General features: G+C 31.9%; 1 protein-coding gene across 1 annotated transcript; it reads left to right on the forward strand.

The window, feature by feature from the left end:
* The first annotated feature begins 2,033 nt into the window (after positions 1 to 2,033).
* Positions 2,034 to 11,182, forward strand: LOC106717092 (autophagy-related protein 9A). The gene is made up of 15 exons (XM_014510806.2): positions 2,034 to 2,463; positions 3,236 to 3,506; positions 3,774 to 3,894; positions 4,378 to 4,502; positions 5,275 to 5,402; positions 5,495 to 5,679; positions 6,063 to 6,241; positions 7,076 to 7,207; positions 7,555 to 7,729; positions 7,937 to 8,083; positions 8,339 to 8,405; positions 8,968 to 9,134; positions 9,498 to 9,608; positions 9,868 to 10,086; positions 10,865 to 11,182. Exons 1-15 carry the CDS (start codon positions 2,292 to 2,294, stop codon positions 10,970 to 10,972), a joined length of 2,307 nt encoding a protein of 768 aa, XP_014366292.2. The 5' UTR covers positions 2,034 to 2,291; the 3' UTR covers positions 10,973 to 11,182.
* The last annotated feature ends 1,765 nt before the right edge of the window (positions 11,183 to 12,947 follow it).

The following is a 12,947-nucleotide window of genomic DNA, read 5'->3' on the forward strand; positions in this document are numbered from 1 at the left end:
CATGTACCTATGTGGTTTTCCATTTTTGATTTACATATGTACATTTGCCCTGCACATATCTATGAAGAAATTCAAAGGTATATGGTGATGTCAACCATCCCACTCTGGGCCAGCGTGGTTGACTATGACCTAGTCACCCCCAACAAAGGATTAGTCTCCGGGACTAATTTTTACTATACCTGAATAATGAGTTAACAAAAATATATAGCTTTAAGTTTATCTGAGATGTTTTGTGAATATCATCCATGTATTTAGCTGACAGAGGCTTGGTTCGCGCATATAAAGATCGACATTCCCAGCAATTTATATTATACTACATAATAAAACCTCAACTCTTTTATTTGTTAATTTCCCCTATTTTACTTCTATGTAATATATTTACTCCTAACACTATATCGACGGACGATATGTCTAAGCTTAAATAAAGTATCATTTTTTGATTCTGTATTAGTTTCAACTGTCGTCGTCTCCTCCGTGATTATAGTCGCGTCTGTTTGTTGCGATTCATGACCTTGGTCTTTTTCAAATTGGTCGGTTAGAGGATCATAGCTGTATGAACCGAATATTGCGCTAAAAAAATACAAGTATTAAAATATGTTCCTGGAAGAAATGTTGAGACTATGAGGTTGAAGAATTTTATATATTGATAGGTATGTAATTGTGTTCCATTAATAATAATAGGATATTTAATCCGTATATATCCATTCATATTACAATTTAAAAAAAGAAACGTTCTGGATTACATATTGGAATCTTTAGATTTGGTATGGATAAATAAATATGTAAATAGACCGTATATACCTTTTAAAGCCTTCTTCTAAAACGAAACGTGGCAACAATTCTATACCATTACCCGTAGCATTGATGAATAGGCTAAAAAAAGTCGTAAGGTTAATTTATTTCTGAAATAAAGGAAATATTAATTTATCGCCGCAATTATGAATTTACTTGATGAACAATCCACAAACATGTAAGAGTAATAAAGAGAACATTTTTAAACCAACAGTTTTGACTTATTGTGGCCTAGGCACATTTTATGCGAAACAATAATTTTTATCGCCTCTGAAGTATTTATTACTTTTCCATGCAATCTTTACTTTTACCTATTTTGAATTTGTGTAATAAAACGAGTAGGAACAAATTTTGCAGGGTTTCCACTACCCAAACCAGCAAACCTTCATACAAAATAGCGTAGTTCGCTTCTTTGAAAATTAAATACTTACAATATCTATAAAAACAAAAGCATATTGTTATCTCTGTTTTTCTAAGACAGTGAGAGGAATGATAATATTTTTTTGCTCAAGTGTTGCGGAAGTGGAAACTCACAGTTGACAAATGTGTTGCTTCAACAACACAACGACTGTTCCTGTGGTGTTGCGGATGTCCATGGGCGTCAGTCAGATCAATTAATGTTAGGCGATTCGCTTCTTGTTTGCCTTCTTATCCTATTAAAAAAAACTACGGGTTTCAAAAAGATGGGAACCCATTTTCTTCTATTTCTTAACTAAGAACTTACTTTTATTTTATGAGTGTAGTCTGAGTTACTTAACGGTAAAGTAGCGAAAATTAGGTCTACAGTCGGCAGCCGGCGTATTTACTGTATTTGCTCACAGTAAGCGAAAACCCATATATGTCCTTCTATTTTCTATTATTAGTTTATTTACTATCTCTTTTCACTTCTTCAGAAATGAATAAAGAGATGATACTTTAATTATTTTATAATTTATTAATTATACTTCGATTAATTCCGCCGTTATTATAATAAAATAGTCGCTATACTTATTTAATTAAACTTGTTTTTGTAGAATACTGAAAAGAAATGTAATAAAAATAAAGAAAAAGATTAATTTCAAAAAACAACACAGTTTATTTTTAAGATATTACAAGAATTAAAAAAGTGAAAAAACTAATATCAACTGATTTATACTGGAGCGTAGAACGGAACGGGCTTTTGTTTAAGAAAATCACACAGCTGTCATTTTTCAGTGGTTTATTTTCGTCATTTCGTTTGTGCAGTGTATTCATCACTCTATCTAGCCTTGCTAAATTCTTTGTATCCTTGAACTATTTTAGTTTTTGTTTATTAGAGATACTTGATTCTTGTACCTATGTGTTCATTACTCTTAAAATTTGTTATAATTACCATTCACAATACAAAAGAAAACTATAATCTTTTGAAAGTTTTATGATTGTGGGCCAAAGTCAAGATTTTATAGACAACATAAGTGGCCACTGCCAAGAATAATTAGGCGTAGAAGACAATAGCAAGTGTTAGAAGTTAAGACAAAATAATGGCACAGTACAATAGACGAGATATAACTTATAGCGCGCTTAACAACGAACTAACTCCACCGTTGGGAAGATCTGCGCAAGATGCAAATGCAACTCCTACTATGATCACTCTGGACCACGAACATGATGATACCACCAATGTTATCATTCACAAAGTTCCAAAAACGAAAGGTATTTTTCTTATGTGTTTTCTTTGTTTACATACATGAATAGAACTATTTATTAACTTTTCGGAAAGTAACACGCTCAAAACTACGACTTTAAATAAAAACAATAAATCCTTTGTTTAAAATTTGCACACTAAATAATAGAGTTCTAATGAAAGGTATATTTATTACATTATTTTAATATTTTATTATTAATAATAAAGATTTTCATTTTCATTTTCATTTTCATGACAAATATTCCCAAAACAATGATTAATAATGATTATGAGAATATGTTAGCAAATATTTTTATGCAAGTCACTCGTCACAATTTCAGTATTACCAATATATTGATAATTTTTTTGATTTAGTACCAGAGTGTATTCATCCATTTATATCAAAATTGTATGTTTTACGTTAAAGTCATCTTACAAAAACATCTGATGTCTTTTTTGCTTTTTACTCTTACAATAATCCAGTAATCACATGAGCCTTGAAAGAAAATCACAAAATATAATGAGGAGAAAGGGTGGGTTAAAGTAAGATTATGTGTTTTTTGTTATAGGGAGTACGGGGTAGTCTAAAACCTCACCACATATCACCAGATGGGGGAGGGGGTCAAAAAACTAGTAATAAATATAGCCTCACTTGGATAAAGTGTAGTTTCCCAATAGTGAATGAATTTTTAAAATAAATTCTGTAGTTTTGGGCCTATTCAATACAAACTAACAAAAGTCAAATCTTTCCTTTTTATAATATTATAGATTATTATTATTTATAATTGTTTTTTGTTGTAGGTGGTTGGACACATATTGAAGACCTTGATTCATTCTTTACAAGAATGTATAAATATTATGTCCGTGGTGGTTTTTATCCCATGATTATGTCCGATCTATTTTATCTTTTACAATTTATATTTATTGTATGGTTCTCAACTTTTTTAGTCCATTGTGTAGATTATCCAAGGTTGTTCAGAAATGATGCAAATGCAAATCGAAGTGAGAAACTATCCCTTAGTGATGTAATTTACCCTACATCAGAATGTGTAAATAGAATATCATGGAAATGGTAAGGTTATATATTATTCTATTGTGCAGTATTAAATTATTATGTTTAGGTATTATATCTACTCAACAGTATCGCCAGTTTCATTTGATAATCTCCTATTAATATATGATTTTTTTTTCAAGTTTTATATCATGCCTATAGCAGTTCACTTGTATATATATTCATAAGGGGTTTGCATCTGACCCGTTATCCTAAACTGTTCAAGTGTACATAGATTGGAATCTTTAATATATAAATTAGTAAATAATAAATCCTTTTCAATTTCAGGTGGTGTGTTATAACATTATGTACAATTATATGGTTCATGCGATTGTTTTTATCAATATACCATTTATATCATGCATATGATACGAAATTATTTTATAGTAGCGCTTTGAAATTAAATGAGGTAAGTGTTGTAATATTTGTTTTCTTTGGCAATGACTTAATATATGTTGTGTATTGATTAATGTTAAATTATTTCATTCATACAATAATAAATGTACTAAGTATACTTTAAATAAATACAAACATAGATTTCATAATATAAATTTATTTTGCATAGTCATTGCTTCTTTCACATGTTTTTTCATTTGTGTTTGGGTTTTGATTAGATATGTTTTGTTTCAATATGCCTTGCAGTAAAATTTTGTAGTACGATTATGTTCTAGCACGAAATTAATTGGCCTTTATACTTTTATGTCTTTCTGTCTATTGGGAAATTATTTTGAAGGAGACCTACCATTTATATTTTTCTGACCCTATAACAATCTGAATACTTAATTTTATGATGATGTTAATGTGTTAAAACAAATATTTATCTATTTATATTTATAATATTAATCATGTATTCATTGAAATTATAATTTGACAGTGATTGTTTTGGTTACAGAATGATTTAGCATGGATAAATTGGTCAACAGTTCAGGATAGAGTAAGGGAAGCGCAACCGGAACATCACATGTGTGTTCATAAACAAGAAATCAACGAATTAGATATATATCATAGAATACTCAGGTATATTTTTAAATAAGAATTTAACATAACCGTATTTAATGTTACTATTATTATAAATGCAAATGTTTAGATAGATGGATGTATGGAGGGATGTTTGTTTGAAGATATCTCTAAAATGGCTCAACAGATCTGGATGAAATTTGGTATAGATGTAAAGCATAGTCTAGAAGGACATTTAGGCTTTGATCGCGGAAACAGTTACGGCTTCAATGAGATATATTTATTTTGTTTTTACATATTTACTTGATAATTCTGCCACAGTTCAACAGATCTTATTGAAATTTGTCACATATATAAAACAAAGTCTGGAATAAACATGGGATAGTTATCATTCCTGAAAATGTGTGGTTCCCGAAGGATACAATTATCTTTGTTATTTACATATTTATTAGATAAGTCTACAATAGTTCAACAAATTATTGAAATTAAGCACAGATAGAGAACATAGTATGGAATAGCACATGGGGTACTTTTCATCCGCCAAAAATGGCAGGTTGCCGAGGGATATGTAGTTTTTAGTTATTTCTTTATTTATTCGATAAGTCTACAATGGTTCAACACATCTTATTGATATTTAGTAAAGACATAGAACACAGTCTGGATTAACAAGTGGGGTACTTTTCATTTACCAAAAAATTTAGGTTCCCAAGGCATATGTAGTTTCAAAGTTCCAATAAATATGACGAAATTAAGAAACTTAGTGTGTGTAAAGTTAGCATATTGAGATGTCTATCACTAGCCACATAATATCTATACATTATAATTCTTTCAGGTTCGATAACTATATGGTTGCAATGGTTAATAAGAATCTACTACCTCTGCAAATTCATGTGCCTTTTTGTGGTGATTTTCATTACTTGTCCAGAGGTTTAAAATGGAATTTGGAATTTCTTCTGTTCTGTGAGTCTGTTCTTTTTTTTAGAAAAAAAAAATTTAGTATTTTAGGCAATATAAAAATTAGAGTTGTTTTAAATTTTGATTTCATTTAATAGCTAGTCCATGGAGCCCTTGGGAGAATTGCTGGCAACTTCGTGAATGTTATAAAGATCATTCCAAACGAATGATACTTGCCAGACAACTTGATAGACAGATATTGGTTTTGGCGTTTGTTAACTTCTTGCTAGCGCCACTTATTCAGGGCTGGCAGATACTTTACTTCTTCTTCAATTATGCAGAGGTATTTATACTTTTACATAATTATTAAAAAATGCAGTTTTATTTATTCTTTTAATGACAATTAGCACAGTAGAGAAATGGTACTTTTACTGTTGTACTCAGAGACTGATTATTTATAGATCGACAAGAATATCTGAACCGGTAGGCATGTAAATTAAACTAAATTATGAGTGTCATAAGGTTCTTGTTGTCTTGTATTTTTTTCTTTTATGGTATTTTGTATGTCCAAGTAGGTTTTACATATTTTCTGTCAAAAATACCTGTGATAACAGCGCCTAACTCACTTCTCAGGTATCCTTGTTGGTCTATATGTCATTTAATTTCGTCAAATCATTTGTAATAATTTTAATTTGTTTTGATTAATGTAAAAAATATTACATCCAGTTGATAAAGCGATCTCCCGCGTCCCTCGGACTACGTACGTGGTCGTTGTATGCTCGCGTCACTTTGCGTCATTTCAACGAGTTGGAACACGAACTGCGTGATAGACTCAATAGAGCTCATAAGCCCGCAACTAAGTACCTAGCGAGCTTCTCATCTCCTATCACTACTGTTGTTGCCAAGTAAGTATGCCAAGCTTACTTTTTAATGTAAGATTAGAGGTAAACGAGTAGCAGGTCATTATAAGTGATCCGTCGACCATAAATGTCTCTAACACTACAGGAATTTCAGATGCTTTACGAACCTTTAATGAACTAGTTTGCTTTTATCTTAAAGTATCTTAGTCATCCTCGTCTTAGATGATAATGATCATAATTCTTTGTAAAATGGAAGAAATATTACTGAAGGCCACAATAAATTTAATGTTTTTAGCTCTTATCAAAATTTTTAATGATTAAGTACTTAAATATGTAAATCAATAATCTAATTCCTTTCTAATAGATTCAAACTAAATATCTTTGTGTATGAAAGAAACTATATTTAGCCACATATCGGTTTTTAGATACATGTATATCATTGTTCTTCAAAGTCAATCTAATTTGGCTTTTGTACAAGTTTTAATAAACGAGACTAAATACATTGTATTGTAAAACGAATATTCGTGCCAAGTACTTAAATTCTTATAATGTCACTACGTATGACTACCATAACCCTAACAATTGCAACAAACATTATGTAGGATTGAGATAATAATGAACCTTAGTTCTTATATAGAAAGTGGGAAACGAGCAGCGGATCACCTAAAATTATTTGATCCGACGCCCATAGACATCCGCAACGCCAGAAACATCGCAAATGTGTTGCCAACCTTTCCTTTTTCTTTCTAAACGACTTTCTGTCAGCCTCTCGTCGAACAATGCTGCTATTTAAGCCTGGTAGACAAGAAAAGAAGTCTTTGAATTAGTTCATCTAGGTCTATCTTTATATCTTTCTTAGTTATGTGTTTTTTTTTCCAGAAACATTGTGTTTCTGTCGGCGAGTGTTCTCGGCGTGTTGGTGGTGCTTTCCGTCTATGATGAAGATGTTCTCACTGTGGAACATGTACTTACTATAATCACCATATTGGGTTGCGTGTTGGCCGGAGCAAGGTATGTATACATCTACTTACTAATTTAAGTGCGATTGTTTGGATGTATGGATGGATGTACGATTGAATAGATCTGGATGAAATCTAGGTAAATGATTGACGAATCTTCGCGAAGGAAGTCGAGAAACAGCTAGTTTACTTATGTAGATTGTGTAAAACACCACAAAATTTAAAAACTTTTTACTGGTCTTCACTAGTAAGTGTATAATGGGTTCGATTGATTTATTAACTTATTGTCAGAGAGGTGAGATTATTTTATATGCGTATTTATGTTTGAATTCTCGATTGTCGATAGCTTTATCTATTGATTTTTGCTATATAACTAAGGGTAAAAATGTTCTGGTGCAGAGCTTTGATAGGAGAAGAGGAGCGTTTAGGTGGTGGATGTACAGGTCCAGCTCGTGGCGAGGAGTTGTTTGTGCAAGTGTTGGGACATGTCCACTATTTGCCAGCGGCGTGGCGCGGTCGAGCTCACACTAAAGATGTTGCAGCACATTTCCAACAGCTCTTCCAATTCAGAGCAGTAAGTTTGAATTATCTATAGAACTAAATTAGGTATCCTGTAATTTGTTTATTAATCCATATTATAAGAATTATGGTTGAGTGAGCAGATGTTGTATAGCTGTAAATGTATATAATTTTTTCATGTCTGAACTTGTTTTAAATTATGAATAAATCTTTATTTCTAACAATTACAATATCTATCTAATATCTCATTGTTTCATTTCAGGTGTACATTTTGTTCGAGCTACTGAGTCCGCTCTTGTCACCGTTTGTGTTACTCTCGCTTAGATCACGTGCCCTAGATATTGTTGATTTCTATCGAAATTTCACTGTCAGTGTGCTGGGAATTGGTGATGTGTGTTCCTTCGCTCAGGTAATTATTTAAATATATTTTAACATTTTCTTACATGTTTATAATCTGTGAACAGATTATACCCAAATGTTTATTAATTATTATTATATTATTCTTCAGTGTCATAAAATACATTGAGAAGTTGAAACTAATTGTTATATTAAAAATATGAATAAGTCTGTTTCAATATTATCAAATAATTATTAAACATTCTGTTACATATAGTTATTGTGTTTATGATATTTAATCTTCTATTAAAATATTGTATATTTTTAGCTTGACATCAGACGTCACGGTCATCCGGATTGGCAAGCAGCTGGTAAATACGGTGAAAAAGTAACTAGTAAGTTTACATTGGATCTTTTTGTTATTATTCATCAAACTACCTTTTTCCCTACTGAGTTTGGGAACAGTATGGACTAGTCTTCCATACATCTCTATCACCTATCATTCTGTAGTGGACTGTGTTAAGTGAAAGTTCTTCTTGATCGGAGATACTAACGCCTTTATTGCTCCCAAACGATTGGACAATTTTGACAATTTACAATAGCTATTTATACTAATTCGCCGCGGCTCTAACATACGTAACACTGTGCCGCACCGTTCTTTAGCGGGCTTAAGTTAAAACAACGCCGCGTCTTTCGGCGTAAGCCGACAAAGGATTCACAAAGAATCCCGCCCTTAGCGGCCCGCTGTGGCGGCTCAGGATAAACATTGCCGACCCAAGGCGCGGTCCTTGAACTCTTAAACGTGTTGCGAGGTGAGTTCAAGGGCGGCACGTGTAACATGCGTTAATAACTACGTCGCCAACACATTCATTCACACTTTCTACTTTTAAATTTATAGTCAACAATAGGTCATAGATAATAGAGTACAAGTATTAAAATGGTTAATTCATATTACAGCTGGCAACGCTCAGTATAACCAAGGTGAGGGTGGTAAAACTGAGTTGTCTTTGGTTGCATTCTCCTGTCGTCACCCCGGTTGGCAACCGAGTGAGCCTGCACAACGCCAGTTCCTACGCTCTCTGCGACAAAGCATGCATCATGCTATACCAACCAATAATGCTTTGGTAAGTTATAGTCAAACATACACTTGAACTGGTGAAATGACATAAAATAAAAAAATACATGATAGCTACAGCACAAAGAGAATTTTGTGACGTTTTTTCTACCTACTAATTCAGTAGTCTAGTCAGTCTATATGTTCATATTGCATATCAAAGGCATTATCAGATTCAAACAAAATTGGTAAAAATAACTTAGAATCCAAAATATTTCAAAGATAAAGTGGACTGAGACGACTGAGGTAAAAATAAGTACATATTCAAATTCTTAGAACATTTTCTGAATTTAGCAAATTCGAATGACAAAAAGCGAAATGAACATAATTCTTGTAACTTCTAACACTATTATATTATTCATAAATGTTTCAGAATAAAACAATGCTCGGCTCCTATATCCAGCAGAGTATTTTCGGCACCAATACTCCGCTGCCCGCAGTACTGTCTTATTACCAACAACAAAAGCAACCCTACAGGTTACCTGTGAGTATATATTTCTGATCTTTAATGTATTAAATTATTATAGTAATATGTAAAGTGGAAACTATTTAGCCTTTTTTTAAAGAAATTGCGTGAATTTATAAACGTGGAATTTTCAAAGGGTTAAAAAGAAAGGTTAAAATAAAACAAATAACCATTGATTGTGTATTATGATCGTTTTTCGACCAATGGGCGACTTGTTTTAGTAATTACTGATGTGTCATTTTTAATAAAAAAGTGTATAATATATCCTTTCTTTTAGGACATGGATGAGACCAGTGATGAAGATGAGTGTACATCAGCATCTGTATCGAGGAATGTAGGGTCCGGTATGTCCGCGATGGGTAACCCTGACTCCGGGGTTTCGATTCCGGGACCCCTGAACCGGTTTGACCCAAACACCGCACTGCTCGCCTCCCCCGATGAAGCCAGAGATATGTCAGTCAGCACGCTGCATCTGTATGACTTGCATCTGTCACAGGTAATTTTTCATCTAGATTTATTCTACGTTTTATACCAAAATCGAAATTAAATCTTACTAATATTATAAATGCGAATGTTCAAATGGATGGATGGATGGATGTTTGAAGCTTATTTGAATGGCTCAATGGATTTTAATGAAATTTGGCACAGATCTATAACGTAGTCTGGAAGAATACATAGGATATTTATTATTTTTAATTCTCCGCGAACGAAGTCGCGGGCAACAGATAACTTTCAAATTCCAAACATTGTCAATATGAGTGTGTGTGTGTGAGTGAGAGACACAGAGAGTGAGATAAAGTGAAGTGATTATATAAAATAAGAGAAGATGAATATAATGTCATTTTTTATGTGATCAAAAAGTGTTCCAACAAAAATATTCAATATGTTGATCATCATCATCATCAGCTCACTATACGTCCCCACCGAGGGGCTCGGAGCCTACCCCAAGTTAGGGGTAACTAGGCCATAGTCAACCACCACCAAGTGCGGGTTGACTTCATACATATCATTGAATTTCTTCTCAGATATGTGGTTGCATCACAATGTTTTCCTTCACCGGAAGAATGTCGGTACATATGTAAATCGAAAATCGAAAAACACTCAATATGTTGATAATATGGGTAAAATATTCGAATTATTTTGAGGTTGTTTTTACACCAATATGTAGAAATTACACGTAAAATATCTTTTACCCTCTAATGAAACAGTTTTTTTGTTGGAGATTTTTAATAATTATAAAAAATATGTTTTTTTTTTTAATATATTACATACAGGCCGGCCAAAGTGTATCAGCGTGTTGTACAAAGAACTGCAGCGAACGTAATCGCAGCGAATCCCGTTGGGCGTCCGGAGAAGAGACGCCTCTACTCCATCGTCCTTAACAAAGACACCACAAAGTCGACCCCAAAGCCAAGCCTGTGTGGATTTAAACACATGTTAAACCTCATCGGTATCTACAACGTCAATTAAATCTACCAAATTTACATCACGAAATATGTTCATAAATATTTGATTTTTGGTGTTCATAAATCATGTTAATCATGAAATCGTTACCAATCTGTCTTCCCTTTAACCCCCCATTTTCGATTTTTTGGCGCTATTTACTAATCAACTTATTTAATAATTATCGAAAACTAATAGATATTACATTTTTATAGTTTTCTATTTTCTTGTTTAATTATGATTTACTAACTCTTTTTGCTAAACACGGTTTCACCTTATTCATACATTATTCATTTAATATTATTTAAAAATCAATATTAATATTTTGCCTTTCTCTTTGACTATATATTGTAAAATCATAGAATACATTGTCTTGTCTTTTCATTTATGTCACTATACACATTTTATTAATAAAATGCGATTAAAAATTGTATACGTCAATATTAACTGAACATTCAATTGAATACTTGTTTTACACAAAGATTTAAATACATAAATATATTGTATTAATAATTATTTATACAAATTAGAACAATGGAAATGTATGGAGTATCCATACAAAAATTTTTTGTATGTTAAAATTTTATGTTTTAATAGTTAGTCTCTTTCATTCCTCCCATTCTGACATGATCTGACAAATAACGATAGTGTATATATTTTGACTAAAGTCGGTCTAGCATGAATATTTCTGACAACCGTCATTGCATTATTTTTGACAAAATTTGTATGAAATTTTGTACAGCACCATCTATCGGACGTGAAATACATCAAAAATCTCATACTAATTTTGACATAATTGACGATGACTATACTAAAGCGGTTGTCACAAATATCCATACAAGACCCACTGCATAAAGTTTTTAGTTGCCTTAGACCTTTACACTTTAATATTATTATTTTATGTTTTGTTATATTATGTTTTGAAACTAGTTGTAAGTTCATATAAACAGTTGTAAATTAGTTATGATTATGACATTATCTATTATTTTTTAAATTATAATGTATTTACAAGTCGTATCTTGATGAGCGAGAGTCCAAGAGACTGTGATATTTTTTCTCGCTTATAAAGGTTTCACTTTTACTTAAGTTTCTCGCTTTTAGTGGTCGTCCGTTGGGATCGCATAATTACTCACAAAGGCTTCTCGCTAATCTAGTTCTCGCTTTTCCAGGTTCGACTGTAAACCATTATCAGTAATATTTAACTGGAATATTTGTATATATATGACTGTCATATTAATAAGACTAAAGACAATTTTTAACAACTTTTTATTTTTTATTTGACATTATATTTTGCATGTTTGTGATTATTATTTATGTATTTAAATCTTTGATACAGACCATAATAAGCCATAAATAATGTTCATCTACATTTCTGTTGTATAAAACAACTTACGCATTCACTTCGGTAGTGTGTAATTGAGAAAAATAACTTTCTGAAATATAATTATGCAATGTGTATTGTCTAATATCACAATATTGTGTATATTTGACAATATAAATGAATTCACGACTTCTTTCTTTGATGTTATTTTAAGATTGATTGGTGTTCAAACTATAAAATCTGCCAAGACACATACGATGCATATCTTTCGTATATAAAAAAAAAACTTGATGTGAATAATTAAGGCTTAGGCTTAAGGGTCGGCTTTAACTAGGAACTCTAGGTTTTTCTTGTTATTTTGAAAAGAAAACACATGTTATTGGGAAAACATTGATAGATGTAGATAATGGTAGTTCGAAGGAAATTAGGACAGCTTTAGTACAAGTAAGTTTGTAATTGTGTGTTTTCACTATCGTAAAACTTGTATGAAAACATGTCATTACATTCTATGAAATAAGAAGATATGAATATATGTTTTTCGACAGTGGAATTTCACTTTAAAGGTCAACAAAACGGTGCTTTATATCTTATGG

Source organism: Papilio machaon, chromosome Z (assembly GCF_912999745.1).
Source record: "Papilio machaon chromosome Z, ilPapMach1.1, whole genome shotgun sequence".
NCBI classification, from domain to species: Eukaryota; Metazoa; Arthropoda; class Insecta; order Lepidoptera; family Papilionidae; genus Papilio; species Papilio machaon.